Source organism: Cucumis melo, chromosome 3, assembly GCF_025177605.1.
Source record: "Cucumis melo cultivar AY chromosome 3, USDA_Cmelo_AY_1.0, whole genome shotgun sequence".
Taxonomy (NCBI): Eukaryota; Viridiplantae; Streptophyta; class Magnoliopsida; order Cucurbitales; family Cucurbitaceae; genus Cucumis; species Cucumis melo.
In genome coordinates this window covers 30306290-30323403 of record NC_066859.1, presented here as the reverse complement: position 1 = coordinate 30323403, position 17114 = coordinate 30306290, and the positions used below count along the sequence as shown (strand labels likewise).

Below are 17114 nucleotides of genomic sequence, written 5' to 3'. Positions count from 1 at the left end.
AGAAAAGAAAGGAAAAGAGGCCAATCGTGAGGGAGGCTTTTACCCTTGGCTTTATGCACATTGAATTTTGCATAATTTTTTGTCCACATTAATTCTTCCCATAACAAAGAGAAATCTTGTCCACTCGTTTCTCTTCTTATAAAGTATCCAATTAGTGTTCTTCTAAATTTTGCTAATACAAACAAATTTGAGCCGTAAAAGCTCTATCATTTTAAGTCCAAGTTGAGCTTTATCTAGAAATTCTCTATTTAGAGGCCACCTACTCCTTTCTTTTGTAAGGATCAAGATTGCTGAGCTGAAAACTAAGTGCTTTGTCATATATGATTTTATTTTTAAAATTAAAAAATATCAATAAAATCCAATTGGAATTCCTTTATTATAATTCAACTTGATTTAAAGCATGCAATATGTGTTCAAATCTTTTACTTGATTTAACCCATCGTTCTTGTTTTACTCACCAACGTTTAAATAGTATAGTTGGAAATATACTTGATTCGTTTTGCTATTGTATTTTAGGAAGTATTGATTTTATTTTTTATCTTTTAAAAAATATTTTCGGTGACTACTTTGGTTCCTAAATACGGAGAAGAAAATGAAAATGAATGGAACAATATGGTCATATTTTCGAAGTATAGAGACAAAAATAGACTAAGAATATATTATTTTTTTATGAGTTGAGGGAATGCTAAAGTATTTATCTCTACTTGTTTGATTTGAAAGATATTCTTATGATATGAATATTTTGAGGTCAAAATTAGAACTTTTTAAGACACAATGAACAGAAATGGAAAATAATATAATTTTTTTAGCATCAAAATGCAGTGCTAGTCTTTCAATTGTCCAGCTAGAGAGAGTCATAAATGACGATAGATGTTAATTGAATTAGCCACTAAAAGAGAGCAACCCAGCTAGCCTACAAAGCAAGACAAAAATTATATACTTGTTTTCATAGGGTAGCCCACACCTTTGACCAAATAACTCCTTTCTAAATAATTAAGTTCACCGTTAATGCTGCATCAATTTTTAAAACAAAATTAATAGGTTTCATTGAATAAGAATCTTTCCATTTCAAAACGATTTTGTTTAGGGATATTTTATTTTTGATGATCAATAAACCCCAACTTGTTTGTGGACACAAGTGAGTTTTGATGATACAATAATAACCAACATAAACATTATATTAAAAGAACATTGTTATTCCACTTCAGAAGTACAAACTATACTAATATTAATATATATAACAATAATAATCCATGGTAATTCACTGAGCTACTTGTTCAAGTACAGGCTTTGGAGTGGACAAACTTAGCTGCAAATCAGGTGGATGATGATGACGATGATGATGATTGGTTGTTGTTTGGAAATTGTTGATCATAATTGAGTTTGAAGACTTGTTGATGGGGGATTGAAGAAACTTGAAATATGGCTCATGATGACGCTGATTATAATGATAATCAAACCAGTTGAGATTTGATAATTCTGAAATATTTTGAATGGGAGTTGGATTCCCAAAGGAAATATTATTGGATGAAGCTGGTTGGATATTATTATTATTATTGGTTGGTTTCAAATTGTTGTTGGTGTTGCTGCTGCTGCTGCCTTTTTCAACCACTTGCACTGTCAATTTGTCCCTTGCTGCAGCACTACCCTGTTGTCATTCATAACAAAACCATAAACACACATTTTTCTTTCTTGTTTTTATTTTGTAGTGAAAGTCATTTACAATCCCAATATTCAAAACCTAATCATCATTGAATTTGACACCAACCCTACAAAAGGGATTCTTTCTAAAATACACAACAACGAAAGGACTAAATTGAAAAAACAACTTAATTAGCCTTTTAGTTTATTATTAGGTTATTTTTTTAGGATTTTATCAAATTATATCTATGAAAAGTTTTATCAAACCATATTTACTTAAATTCTAATTAATATTGAACTATAGTTTACTTTAGTGATTTTTTTTTAATAATTAGTTTAGTATTATATATTATATAGATACGAACTGATATTTATATTAAACAATTAGTTGTTAGACTACATCTTCCTTCTTGTATATTTATTATTATTATGAGTATTATGTGTATTTAATTAATGACTAGTCAATAAAAAAGGAAAGTCTTATATACAAATGCAAATGGGCTATTGAAAAGTAATAGAATAGTGTATATTATTATTTATATTGGAAAAAGAATACAAAACATTAGTGACGAACTAATTAAATTAAAGTTTATATTGACAAATATATATTGGCTTTGTCTTAGGTCTTGTATATCTATATTTATTGTTTATAGGAATATTCACTTACTTAGAAAATTGGGTTATCCTTCAAAATTCAATCTTTGGCACAGCATCAAAATATTGTAGCTAATCCACAATTGAAAAGATAAAAAACAGAAATAAAATAATTAAAGATGTGAAAAATTAGAGAGTTTTGAGAGCGAGGAAGTTTACATCGAAAAGGCTGGGACGACGCTGTTTTCTTTTGTTGAGAGTTGTGAGTCGTAAAAAGTATTTCTGTGCATGACTAGCCACTTGAGTTGGAGTTCTTGTTGTCACAAATTTTCTCGAAATTCCTCTCCAATCTCCTTTTCCAAGTTTTTCTAACCCAACTAGAAACACCTTATGCTCCTCTTCACTCCATGGTACACCTATTTAAATCATCAAAACAACCCAAGTAAGTTGATGGATAACAAAAAAATTAATTATATAATCTGTTAACTAATACACACTTTATATATTAGCTTAAAAGTTTGTAAAAAGAAAAAATAAAGAAACTCCAACGAATGAATATCAATATTGAGAGAAAAGATGAAATGATATTCTAGCTAGAATTCAAACATGTAATTAGTGCTTTACTATCATGTTAAATCACTAATTAGCTTAGAAATAAGAAATAAAAATAGCCATATGACCAAAACGAAAAGAAAAAAGAATAATTACGAGCAAAAATCGTGTTTTGACACGACACAAAAAGAAGAAAAATCATGTTTGTTCAAGCTTTTGAATTCTCATGAGTAGTGATTCAACATCTATTATTTGAATAGATAGTAAGAGAAAACTTACCTTTTTTTCTTTCATGGGTTTTGGCAACGAGGCCATCTGAGAGATATCCATTTGACAGTTTCTCAGAAGAGGACGAGCACGACAAAGATGAAGAAGCCGAAGAAGAAGAAGAAGGCAAAGAATCCAAACTAATACTCTTCTTCAACAAGGTGGTATGATGATGTTGATGATGATGATGATGGTGATGATGATGATGATGAGTTGTTCCTCCATTATCAATGAGTTGAACTCCAAATAACTTAAACTTGGTTTCTTTATGCTTTTGAATGGTGCAAGTTCTTGAATTGTGACCCACATTTCCACAGTGTGAGCATTTCCTCACCATCTCTCTCTCTCTCTCTCCCAAATGGAGGAATCTCAAACTAACACCAAATTCTCTCAAAAGTATAATATAAAGGGTATAAAGAGGAAGGGCTAGCTGTGTTGTCTCTCTCTCTCTCTCTCTCTCTCTTTGCATGAATTTAAAATTAAATTAAATTAAAAGGGTTTATCTTAATCAATTTAATTAAGAAAGAAAGACATATCATCCTCTCCTCCTAGGTTCTTTTTTTAATGATTATTGTCGTAAAGAGCAAGTCAAGGGTGTGTGTGTGTGTGTGTGTGTCTCATTGGATCACATTTTTTTTCTTATATGATAATAATAAATAAAAAAATTATAAAAAGCTTATCCTAAAAATGGCATCTTTTTTAAAACTCCCACATGACCAACGTGACCTATTTGTCGGATTTCTCATATCTTTCTATTTTAGTTTATTCTTTTTATTCATCCTTTTTCACTTTTTCTTTCTTTTTCTTTTTAATTTTTACTCTCATTTGTACTCATTCTAGATAAGTTACATTATATATATTTGCACACAAATAGCTAGAATATTGTTCTTATGAATTTTAAAGAATTTTAAAACGAAATTAAATAACTATATCGAAACTATTCAAAAAAATATCATAAACAAATATTTATAAAATATAATTTTTTTTATAGAATTTGAAAATTTACTAAATTTTATAAATATTTTAATCCATTTAAAAGTATTAAGACATAATAATAATAAAAAAAAAAAATTTAAGAACATATGTTTAATAATTTATCTATGGGGTATTTTTTTTTATTTTCTTTAAATTACTATTATTTGTTATTGGAGTTGGGATGGCCACAAAATTCCCACCATACATTATTGTGATGGAAAAAAGGGAGTGATGTTGATATCAACCAACAAAACGCTATTTTTAGTTGGAGATTTGCCCAAAAAAAAAAATGAAGAGAAAATTGAAATAATTTCTTGAAGATTATTGCTCCATAAAAAAAGAGGGAAAAAAATAATAATAAAAAAGAATAATTACAAGCAAGTTGGAAGAAGAACTACTGAATATCAACATTCAACACATCGTGGCCATACATTATTTTGTGGAAGCTATATAGATCAATTATAAACCTCCAAATCGAACATTTATTAATCATTTCTTAGATGATGTACCGACTATATTGATAGTCTCGTAAATTATAACTCACAAAATATAATGTCACCTATTTTCTTTAGAATAATATATAGACATTCCATATTTTTTAACATATTAATTAATTTGTTAAATTGCACTCATTTTTTTATAATAAAAAGACCTTAATTTGAATGGTATTTTTGGACAACATTTTAATTTATAGTTTTTAAAATGAAAGGACATAAAATTAATTCCATATGAATCTAAAATTCATTAATTTAGGTATATGATAACAAAGTAAGGGATTGGCCATCAAATCTCACCATTTAGAAATCCCATGTTGTCTCCAACATGGAGGACCAAATTTCCATTGCCACAATATCAATATCCCCTATATTATTATAACTAAATTTCTATATACTTTGTATAAGTAATAATAATGCTTTAATTTGTGTTTGTCTAACATGAGACAACTAATTAACAACTTATAATCTCTTCCCATTAAACATAAAACCCTAATTAACCCATAATAGGGTTTTGCACACATAAAGAACATGGCTATATATACCTATCAACTTTTCTCTTTCTTTCTTTTTTTTTTTTCTTAAGCTACGATCGATATAGACTTCAAAACATGATCGACCGACTTATACTCTTTAACGGAATTAGTAAACTAAATTAGGAAAAGAATATGTATGAATAGTTTTTTGAATTGCTATCACAATTATAGTTCGTTAAAATTTTAAACATATGTGATTTCATTACTTACTTAAATATTAAGTATTTTAGGCGGGTGAAAATGTTTCTTTACACTACCAATTAGCTATTTGTTTTTACTGACCTTTGTCAAACTTTACACCAAAATTATCCTAAAGTTGTTTCAACTTAAGCATATGGTGAGAAAATGATAATGATGTATCTTTTTTTCTTTTATAAAGGTAGTTTGACTTAATCACCTCTCCCCCATTTCAATATTCTTTTTTAATAATTAATCAATGGACTTTCCCTTACCTGCACTCTTCTTGTTTTAATATTATAAAAACTAAAATATCACATATACAAACTGCACCAATTGATGATAAGTACTGATATAATATCTGTCCAAGAAATATGTTTTCTTTTTCTAAATTAAATAAGAAACCCATCATGTATAACCACACTAATTAATTAACTAATTTACTTAATCTCCTGTTTCTTTGGCCCTAATTATTAAAATCCTAGTTGCAATCTGGAAAGGTGTAATATAAATTAATTACACATCACAACCCTTTTTTTTTCCTTTAATTTTCTCTTTAATATTTAAGACCAAGTTGAGTGTGGATATCTTATTTATCAAAATTAAATTCTTATATTATTGGTAAATTTGACTCCTAGTTTGGTTTCTACTTTGATACAAAATTAGCATATTAAAATAAGTAATTAAGTTGTTTTTATTTTTTATCGTTTATCGAGTGAAAGGAAGATGGTCAAGCAACATAATGTCAAATACAAAGTTTCAAATTATTATACGTTATAAAATCATGATCATTTAAAATAAAGATTAAATTATAAATTTTCCGAAATTTTTTCGATTATATATATATAAGTCTTTCCTAATACCTATTTTGACAATAAAAAATAAAACCATTTATTATATTTTAATTTGAATTTTACGTTTTAATTGGATTCTAAACTCGATACAAAATTAGAACTTTAAAATTTATTAGATAGTTTTGAGGTAGGAAAAAAATTTGTTAATTAAATATAGACATTTTTTTTCGCCAATTTAAAAGTTCATGGCTAAATTTGTAACTTTAATATGGAATATGATCTAAGCCTATTAAATTAAAACATTGTCGAGTGCTATATATATATATATATATATGAAGTTATTTGTGAATCTTCTAGAAGATAGTGACCAAAAAAAAAAATAATTTTCACATTTGGTATATAGTAACGACTAAATAAAGTAACAATCTTAATTAAGGGAAAAAAAAACGACAAAACATATTATTACACATAATTAGTATTTAAAACAAAAGAAATATGTAGAAGAATCAATTATGGAAGTGTAAGATAATGTTTTATATTACAAAAAGTATGGACCAGTTTGGTTCTCCAAAGTTCAAAACCCTCTATTAATTAAATAGATTTAAGTATAGACAATTAATTAAGAAATCCAACTTGAATCTACATAAAAGCTTAATTAATTTAGAGATAATGAGCAAAAGCTTAGGTTATGTGGAGATCATTTGCTTGAAAAAAAAATCCTACTTGAATTCCACAATCAATTTTTTAAAAAGTACTCTTTACTTTCCAAAAATAACAAATAAAAAATAATTATGAGTGATGGGGCCAATAACTCAACATTCAAACCCACAATTTATAAGGTAATTAATTTACATTGTGGGTATTAATTAATCAGACCAATTTGTATTTCCAAAATTAGACTATATTATAAAGTATTATATATGCATAACGTAACATGTGTTTACGTGTGGAATGATTCCATTCCAACATCTAATATATCTCTTAATTAATTGATTGAAAATTATGAAATTGACCATTAATGATAAGATAATACTAACATGTATCATATTAATTTAATTAGTGCTTCTATAACTCTTAATTATAAGAAACAAATTAGACAATTCATTGAATATGGTATAAATTAAATAATTAGGTAATGAAGGCAATGAATGAAGGGAAGTTCTCTATCTCTACAATAATCATAATAAAGGAAAGTTGAGTAATTAAGATAGTTAAATATTCCCTCATGTTAGTTGACATTCTTCTTTCTTTCTTTTATTAATTTATTTTTATTGATTAATAATTATGTTTTAGTCCTGACATTAAGCTTAATTAATTTTACGTATAGTTCAAGGATGATTAAATTACGTGTGTGATGTCACTTGAAAATGGGTTGATTTATCTAAATTATAAGCAACCATATGAAATGGAAATTAATCATTAATTTGCTCTAAATTACACTTTTTAGATTACGTGTTGCATTTGGCCTCTTATATATAACTTGTATTTAATTGGTTTATTAGAGTGATATCAAGAAGAGAATTCCTTTTTTCTTAATTATAGGCTATCAATTTTCTTAATTTTTTAAATTGGAGATTTAAGACATTATTTTGGTTAATTAGAACTATTAAATTTTGGTTAATTTTTACGAAATATAACACAATGTTAAAATATTTATATTAAAGTTGATAAAGTTATCTATTTTTAAAATATTATATGTTTATCATTTTGTCTTTTTTTCTATTTTACTGTAATTTTGTCTATCGTCTTTTTCTTTTTGCTGTGATTTCTTTCTATCGTCTTTCTTTTTTTTCTTTTCTTTTTTTTATGTACGTACCAAATCTGATTTTTTTTCTATTGTCTTTCTTCTTTTCCTTCTCTTTTTTCACTTCATTTAGATTATGATAACCAAATATAAAAGATCGTGTATAAAGAATCTTGAAAAAATAGTTTAGATTGGAGTAGTCAAATCTAAACAATCGTGTAAACAAATCTAAACGACCAAATACCAAAAGAATCTTGAAAAAATTCGTTTATCCAAATCTAAACGATCGTATACCAAAGAATACCAAAATCTAAACGATTGTATACCAAATATATTATGCGCGTTGTTGATGACATGGTTGACAAGAAGTTTTTTGTATTTTTTATCGTGAGCTTTTTCTATTTTCGAAATTGTAAATTTTGGTTAGCTTAATTAATTATTCATTAAATAATTATGAAGATATTAACTAGGCATAATTTATTTAAAAGGAAATTTTAGTATATACTGTAAATCCAATTGTATATGTCATCATGTAAAATGATATTTTGAACTTTGTGGAACACACATCCTATTAAATTACTATTATATTGTGAATAGATGTAGAGATTTTGGTTACAAAGTCTTGTATCAGTCATTCATATTTTAATATTGGGTCTTATTCAATCCTTACTATATTAATTAAGATTTAAGTCAATAACCCAACAAAAAGATATTACATGATCTTTTTTTCCTCCCATTAATTAATATTCACACCTAAGCAATAATAACATATATTCACATTATTTATATTTGAAAAGTATCAACTTATGCCTCTAAATTTTCATTAATTAAGCCTATTTAGCAGTGTTCTAGACTTGATTTAATTTTATTAAAAACAACTTAAAACTATCTATCCTATCGTACAAATTCCACAAAATAACATAGAGATAAATTATGTTACGATTATATATAATTGTTCGATTGTTTCATTTTTTGTTTTTTAAAGAGGTTTTATACACGAATTTAATTCAAAATTCTTATATGGAAGGGTCTAAATTAGAGTGAGATATTTCGACCAAAATTGATTATGGGTAAACTACATTACAAATCTCTCAACTAACTCTAATAATAAAGAGTATAACTTGTGAAGTCATCAAATTACATAATTAAGAAAAATAAATAGTTAAAAAGGAGAATATTATATTCTCAATAATCTAAAGACAACTATACCATAAGACTAAGCAATTTTGGAATAATGTCTCTTTCATTTTAAAGAATTGTCATTTCTCAAAATTAGGGTTATCTGTTTTATTTTTTTTATTTTTAATAAAGAAAAGAATATTATTTGTCTGAATCTTTTTATCTAACCAAATAAAACAAAGAAACAAAGAAAAGACATATTCACAAACAAAATCCTCTAATAAGCAAAATTTTGGTTATGATTGAAAATTAAACTAGGCCAAAACTTTGCACCCTAAGTCAAAAGCTGTCCTAAATATCTTAATCACAACTATTTATTTATGTCAATGAGTTTAATTATGAATTAATTATTGTTATTTCATGTTATTTAATTTAGAATTATTATCGAATATAGTAAAATGAATTGAAATATACTTGCAAAATCTATCAAAACTATCCCTTTAAATTTCCCTGTAATAATAACTATTTATCATTTCTATCATTTGAATTTTTCTACATTATTATTGCATATATTTATTTAGTAATTAACGTTGTACTTATTCCTATTGTCAAAGGCTCACCTGTTTTTGTGTTTGTTTTGTTTCTTTTTCTTTTCCTTTAAGATGAACAATAAAATATTAATCATTTAAATAACTCTTATGAAAATTTAAAATATTGCTTTGGAAATAAGTCAATAATTCTTTTAAGCATTATTATTCCTGATCAGAAATGCTATTAATGTAACAACCATTTGAAATTCTAAGGGTGTGGTTGTGAAGTTTCCTTCTGTACAAATATATTTGGAATGAATAATGTATATGTATATATATATATATAATTTTTTTATATTTTGAAGGAATCTTAGTCTATATGTATATATTTAAATTTAGCCCTTGTTATTTTGTTAATGATTGAAATTCTCTCTTCTACTTGATGTCATATTCTAATATAAAAACCAACATATTATTATATCCTGATGTATCTAAGATGTAGTAATGTCTTGTAATATAAAAACAGAGATAATCAATAAAATACAACCCAACTGTGGTGATGAAAATGACAATTTAGAAAACCACACTAAATTGAAACTATAATCAAATTAGATGTATGGAGTGATCATAAACACCTTATTACCACATTCATAATTTCATCCCTTCCCACAATCATAACGGTGATTTGTTTTATCAAAATTGTTAGTTCGTCGAAACTGCTACTCTCCATAATAGCAGCAGGTCAAGAGTATTTGTTTAACCAAGGAAGTTTGTTTCTGAATATTTGATATTTTGATCATCACAAGTCCATTCTATTAGATTTCTCTCTCTGTCCACAAAAACTGTAATTTAATTGCTCTCACATTTTGGCATTGAAGTGCACCATGAACTGACGTCCCTGTCGTATAGCTTAAAGATCATCCTCCACGTATCAAAGTTATATGTGTATATTAAAAGAAAATGGATATTCGAACTCTTACGTTTTGGGCCGGGCTGCTTTCGCGAGTTATAAATGGGCCGCGTTTAACAAGTAGGCCTTGGGCCGGAACATGAAAAGGCAGTAGTGGGCAAATCCTGTAATTCATACAGAAAACAGCGGTGAATTTGCAAACTTGGTCAAAATTTCTAGATATCAATAATGATATTTACATAGCATAGCTTAAATGATTTTACTTTATGGTATGTAAAAGAAAGGTAATTTTTTGGTAGTGGATAGACTTAACTATATTTTCTATATATATCTTTTTTTGTTTAAATTTTATCTTTTACTCTTCTCCCTCATACACTACCAAAAACAAATCAAACAATCCACAACCGATTTCTAGAACACAAACAAACGAATATAGTTATTTTTCTCAATAATTTTATTTATAAACAAATCATAAAATGAGAAAAGCATAGATATTTTGAGATTTAATAATGTGAAGTCTACCGACAAAGATTCACACTCTAATATAATTTATTTCTATTTCCTCAAAAAATATTTTGTTACTGATTATAATTGTTGTCTTTGGTTAGATCACAAACTTAACTCACTAATACTTACGTGTTCAAAATTTTAAAAACACCCTCTTTTAATTATATGTAATAAATTCTTAAACTAAAAATCATATAAATCCTTGAACTTTGAAGGGTGGGTTGGCCACAAGACCTATGGAAAAGAATGATTTTATTTACTCAAAATGCACCATTGATTTCTTTCAGAAAAAAGAAAAAACAAATTGAGAAGAAGAGTTAATGTTTAGAATATTAGAAAAGTTGGGACAAAATGGAGACAAGAGTCATTTAAAACATATCATAGTACTATGCACTAAAAAATGCTAATTATTAGGGACAAAGAAGACCTTTCACATCCATATTTTCACTTTATTGCTAAAGCCTAAAGGGACCTTATAAATAAAAGGCTTTTTTCTTTTTTTTAAAGGAAAAAGAAATGTTAAAAGGGTACTTTTCTACATCCGTACAACTTATCCTTAGAAAAGATAACAAGGCAAAAAAACAAGTTTCTTTAGAATTCAAAGTGTGGCATACTACTCTTCAAATGAAGTTGAGTTTAGATACAACAATTAAAACAAACTAATGTACTAACTGTGGTTTCTCAAACCACATGTCAACTCATGTTTGGTATGCTCGTTATCAAATATTGTATTATATATCAATTGAGTTATATTTGTGCGATAACTGTGTATTATTTTAGGCTGAAAAATTCATTATGCAGTTCCAAACCAAGATGGTATTTTGACTGAAATAATTTTGATGATAATGAGAAGCCCAAGGAGAAACCCCGTATTGGTTGGTTTGAACTTTGATTGGTCTCTATGTCTTTTCAAAACTGAGCACACTGACTCTGAGTCATGGAGAGGTCCGGACATTGGCGACCCACCATTGAACCTCTCTCTGAATCCCAATGTGAACCTCTCTTTAACCTTTCTCACCTTCTCCATTTTCCTTCAATTTTCTCCCTTTAATAATGGGGGTCGAAAGAGATTGTTAGAAAAGGCACACAACCCCAAAACCCTTGAAACCCCTCTTTTTGTTTGTCAAAATTGTTTGCTTCTTCAAATTGAAATTCCAGTTTCTGGGTTCTGAAATACACAAAAAGCAAAACCCAAGTAGAGAAGAAAAAGGTAGTAATCAGTATTCTCTTTTAGAAGTAGCAGTACAGTATGTGAAACCAAAAAAATGGGTCAGGAAAAAGAGCTAAGCTAAGAGACATTGAATTTGAATTATTTTGTCTTGCAGTGTGGATTGCCAGCATTTCTCTGTTTGGGTTTGCAGGCAAACCAAGCAAGGAACAGACCCCACAACCTCAATTTTTCACACTCAACCATGTGGTAGTGGTAAGAAAATACATATATTTACTGTTAATTTTAGTTTCCTGAGTTTTTTTCTTTTTTCATTTTTGTCATTGTGCTGTCAAAGAATTTGTTCTTGGAAAATCAATCTCGAGGTTTGAGTTTCTTTATTATCCAACGTGGAAGCTGAATGATAATTACACTTGATTTTAATAAATGTACTGTCTTTTCTGTGAAAAATATATTTTCTCTTTAACCTTCCAAGAACCGTACTCTTTGAAGCATATTGTATATTAGACTCTTCATTAAGAAAGAACCTTCACTTTCTGTTCTTACTTGAGTAATTATTAAAGCCCACTTTATGAGAGGAAGATGTCTTGGTTGGAACTTCTTCTTGAACCTGAAATGCTAGTCGACCTTGACAGGACAGAAATTGGATTAGTACTTTCAGAGAGACAATTGAGATGGTTAGAAATTAAACCCTTTTAATGGTTTCACTTACCAAGCCTGCAGTGCAGAGAAAAAGGCAAAAGCCAGAAGGCATTCTCTCTAATAACAGCTAGATGGAAGTGTTGCACCAACATTGAGGTTTTAGGTCCACATCATTTCCTCTAGTTATTTCTGGTCAGTATCCAGATCCCATTATCGCTACTTGGTCAGAGCTCTAAAGAAAAATCAGAGAAAAGATTTAGAGTGGGGGGAAAAGTTTGGGTTGTATCACATCAGATCCAATGGCAGAACTCTAGATTTAAGAAGCAATGGTAATGGAAAATGGAATCATGATCTGAGAAATGAAGGCTATCCAATTGCATTGTTTCATCATTCTGGTGTTACTTAATGAATAACCATAATGTTTCGAATACGAACATTAAGGAAGGTTGGTCTGATAGTTGAAGAAATGCATACACCCAAAACTAGCTGATGGTTGCTGTTTTTATTGCGAGCCATTAAATTTGTCAAAGATATCCCACAAGATTTTCTCGTCAGTTTTGGTTTGCTTGCATCATCATTTTCAGGCTCTTTTCTCTCGCCTTCTCTGAGACTATATCTGTTCAGAAGTACACTGCTGAAACAGTAAAGTCTCTCTTTTTTCACATTTGATTGCCTTAAGTTCTTAGTTGTTTGATTCTGAAGAGAAAGTGTGATACTTTGTTACTGTATTTACTCTTGCTTCTCATCACTTTGGCTTTCTTGTTCAGAATAGCTTAAAAAGAAAGGAACTCTGTCTAAAAAATGGTGCTGAGAAGACCTGGCAGGAACAGGAGTTTCAACAGAGAGAATCCAGATATTTTGATTATGATGATTGCAGTGGATCAGATAATAAGAGGTTGTGAGCAGGACAAAGGAGATGGCACAGAGAGGAAGGGCATGGGCCCTTTAAAGCCTGCAACAAAGAGTGAGTGGTTTCTGCATCCCAAGAGCTATGGTCTCTCTCCCTCTCTTTCTTGCTCTCCACCCCCTGGTTTTCTCTTGTGCGGCTGATACTTCCTTCTATCTTTATTTAGTGGGTCCATTTCCTCCATCTCCACCTTCATGCAGAGTCCTCTTTTTTGCCTCTTCACCTTCTCTCTCTTCCTTTTAATGGTTCTCTGAGATGAGTGTCATTCATTTTCCAGAGCTGTACGTATTTTAGCTTTAAAGTTTGAGAACAGAGATTGAGATTATACATCTCCCTGCCGTTCAATGCTCCAAACTTAAGCTTCTCGGGGTTTGAGCGCTTGAAGCTATTCCATTCTCCTTTTTTCATGCAAAATTTTGTATCACTTTTCTTTTACCATCGGCTTTATGTTGTTGTGATTTGGCAGAAGCCGGAAAAGTGGGAATACAGCACCAGTCATTATTACTTCTTTTCCCCTTGTTTTTTTCTATAAAAGCAAAGCTTCTCTTCCACTTTATCTGATCTTTCACAATGGCACCCTTTTCTGGAGAAACAAGAAATCAAGTTCTTTGAATCTTCTCATTTTTCTTTTTTAAGTTGTCTTTGATCACCTGTGAGTGAAGAACCATTAAGCAGTGAACAGTATAGCAGTTTTTATTCGTTTTATAAGTTGTAGGTTTAGAGTTCTTCGCTAAGCCATCACATCCATTTATTTGTTTAGAAATTGAGGACCACAGTCATTTTTTTTCAGGGGATTTGGTGTGGGGCTTTCACTCTAAGTTTCTCATCCTATATAGGATGACAAAGATTCATCAAATGGAAGGTTGGTTTCTTTGTCATTTTGTGCTAATCAGTGCTCAATGTTTATGTTCTGGTTGGTGGTTTACGGAGTGAGTTTTGATGTGGACCATTATTTCCTTCTGTCTTCTATGATGTTATGCCTGTTCCCTCTTTTGCATTGCGTGTCAAAATAAATTGTAAATCTTCAGCGTATGGCTTGTCAACATAAATTTTTGGCTGGTTTAGACGTAGCATGATTTTCATTCTTGTGGCAGTGGGTTCTGGATATCTTACAACTTCTAATTTCCCTTTCCAACACTGTAGATGATAATAATACAGCATAGCCTGTCTCTAGTGGTATGTGAATTTGGATGTCTGGATTGAGCTGCAAGTTCATTTCTTTTTCCATTCAACTGAAAAGTTCATTCTTTGTTTGATTCGAAACAATCTGATAATGCTATTGACTTATAAATGCAATTGAAATCGCAGCTAAAAAGTAAATGTGGTTCGAGTCGAGTATGTTAATATCAGCTGTTGCTTTGGGATTAAGAATGGTGGTAGTTTATCGTCTACAAAGAGAATCGGTGGGCAGATGACTTGATGAATGCTCTGGTAGATATGGCAAACCCAAATTCTATTGTTGTAGGTGAGATTCTGCCTCTTGGCTTTTAGAACTCAGTTGATATGTCCAATTAATGAACAAAGTAATATTGCAGCTGGATTTCCTATCTTTTTAAATCTGCGGGAATCTAGATGCTCTGCCCTTACAAGTGCTAATATTGATCAATTGGCATTCTGAGGTTCTCCAATGTCTACTGCCCTGCAACGAATTGATATGGGAGATGCTTGTCTGTGTCCCTCTGGTAATGCTGAGTTTCAGAATCAATTGGCAGTAGCCATTCCTATTTCTCTCTTTCAATCTACCTCTCTTGCTCCGGTGAATGATATTCGTGGAAATACAAAAGATTCAGCATTTCCAGACCCACAGTTCCAGCAATTAGAAACCTATAGAACGTGCTTCTTGCACAGTTACTCTAATGCTTCAAATTCTTCATTTGCAAGTTCTCTGATCTGTGAAGGTGATGAGTCTCTATGTAATGTAAATAATAAGTGGGAAAGCGATAGGTTTCATTGTATTCAGCAACTTTCTGGGGAGAATCCGGAAACATCCGATTCCCAGACTGTCTTGTCCATGGAACACCTGCACCAGAATGGCTGGATGTCATCTAACACTATGAACTCCAAATTATGGAATGAGCTTTCTCTAAGCCTTGCTACAACCGAACCCGTTCTCAGTGGAGGAACCGATTTCCTTGACCAGTATTCACAGTTAACTTTTTCTGGTGCTACTCAGCCTTGCTTGAACAGCACAGAATTAGCCTCGAATCTGAATTCAGGCAGCTCTAGGGACCTCTCTCTAAGTTATGGATGTGGTAGTTCTGTTCGCCTTTCCCGAGCAATAGCAGGATCTAGATATCTTTCGATCATTCAAGATGTACTCTCTCAAATTGCAAGCTATCCACTGGAAAGTTCAGATCAAGTTAGTCATTCAACTACTGTAGGTGGGTTTGTGCCCTTCTCATCAAGTTCCCTGGATGATGCAACGTTTGAATATGGTTCTGATATAACTGGTAGATACAGTTCTCAAATGGAGCCTGAATGGCAAAATCTGTCTGTTGATGCCAAGAAGTCCCATCTGTTGACTCTACTACAATTGGTTGGTTAAATAAATATAGTGTTTCTCTGATTTTGATCTTTGTACTCTTCTTATACTGAATAACTTGTTAGTGTTTCAGATTGATGAGCGGTACACTCGATGCTTGGATGAGATTCATACCGTTACTTCTGCGTTTCATGCTGCTACTGATTTGGACCCTCGCTTGCATACTCGATATACTCTCCAGACGATTACTTCGGTGTATAAAAACCTGAGGGAGAAGATTACCAGTTGTATTTTTGCTATTGGGAAGCATTCTAACGCAGTGTGCACCAAGGAGAAGGAAAAATCCTTTGAGGCAACATTCTTACAGAAGCAGTGGGCTCTCCAGCAGTTGAAAAGGAAAGATAATCAATTATGGCGGCCACAGAGAGGCTTGCCTGAAAAGTCTGTCTCCGTTCTAAGGGCATGGATGTTTCAAAATTTTCTCCATCCGTAAGATTTTGCAACAAATCTGGTTTACTTTTTGAAGATATGTAAAATAAGTTGAAGGAATGTTTGTTCGTTGGTGTTTTTTCAGGTACCCCAAGGACACAGAGAAGCATTTACTTGCAGTAAAAAGTGGATTAACTAGAAATCAGGTTCATGCTGCTTCAATATTTCCTTCAACTTTCATGATTTCTCGTCACTTTTACTGACTTCTGCTATTCTGGACTTTGGACAGGTGTCTAATTGGTTCATCAATGCTCGTGTCCGATTGTGGAAACCGATGATTGAGGAAATGTATGCTGAAATGAGCAGAAGAAAATCCAGTCAAAATGAGGAAGGAATCGAAAGAATTCATTGTCCTAGATAAGCATTAGCTAGCAGTGAGAAGATATGGCTCGAACTGTGAAAATGATGAGCAGTATTGAGCATTGTATGGCACTTTAATTGATTAGAAAATTGTGTTAGACTGAATTGAATTCCAACTATATATTCTTTTGGGGTATTCAAATTGGAACAATTTAACCTGAAGAATTTCTTTAGCGTCGCATCCCTTGCTACATCTTAATGGACAAAATAAAATGCAATTAGTCAG

General features: G+C 30.4%; 2 protein-coding genes across 13 annotated transcripts; one reads left to right on the top strand and one right to left on the bottom strand.

Annotated features, from left to right (window-relative positions):
* Window positions 1–1160: 1160 nt before the first annotated feature.
* On the bottom strand, window positions 1161–3554 carry LOC103487788 (transcription factor MYBS3-like). 2 transcript variants are annotated; one of them, XM_008446249.3, is made up of 3 exons: window positions 3067–3554; window positions 2455–2651; window positions 1161–1648 (listed from the first exon to the last, which is right to left on the bottom strand). In XM_008446249.3, the coding sequence occupies exons 1-3, from the start codon at window positions 3521–3523 to the stop codon at window positions 1262–1264; spliced, it is 1041 nt and encodes a 346-aa protein (XP_008444471.2). In that variant the 5' UTR covers window positions 3524–3554; the 3' UTR covers window positions 1161–1261. The 2 variants fall into 2 exon arrangements, with proteins under 2 accessions (XP_008444471.2, XP_008444472.2); XM_008446250.2 differs by having other exon boundaries at window positions 1161–1643; window positions 3067–3470.
* An 8070-nt stretch (window positions 3555–11624) lies between these two features.
* LOC103487789 (homeobox protein ATH1) lies at window positions 11625–17069 on the top strand. Of its 11 annotated transcripts, XM_051082446.1 has the most exons (10): window positions 11626–12050; window positions 12166–12263; window positions 12644–13292; window positions 13423–13614; window positions 14348–14419; window positions 14866–15022; window positions 15093–16093; window positions 16173–16528; window positions 16614–16674; window positions 16758–17069. In XM_051082446.1, the coding sequence occupies exons 7-10, from the start codon at window positions 15185–15187 to the stop codon at window positions 16887–16889; spliced, it is 1458 nt and encodes a 485-aa protein (XP_050938403.1). In that variant the 5' UTR covers window positions 11626–12050; window positions 12166–12263; window positions 12644–13292; window positions 13423–13614; window positions 14348–14419; window positions 14866–15022; window positions 15093–15184; the 3' UTR covers window positions 16890–17069. The 11 variants fall into 11 exon arrangements, with proteins under 11 accessions (XP_050938402.1, XP_050938403.1, XP_016900074.1 ...); XM_017044585.2 differs by lacking the exon at window positions 12644–13292; XM_017044583.2 differs by lacking the exon at window positions 12644–13292 and having other exon boundaries at window positions 13418–13614.
* The last annotated feature ends 45 nt before the right edge of the window (window positions 17070–17114 follow it).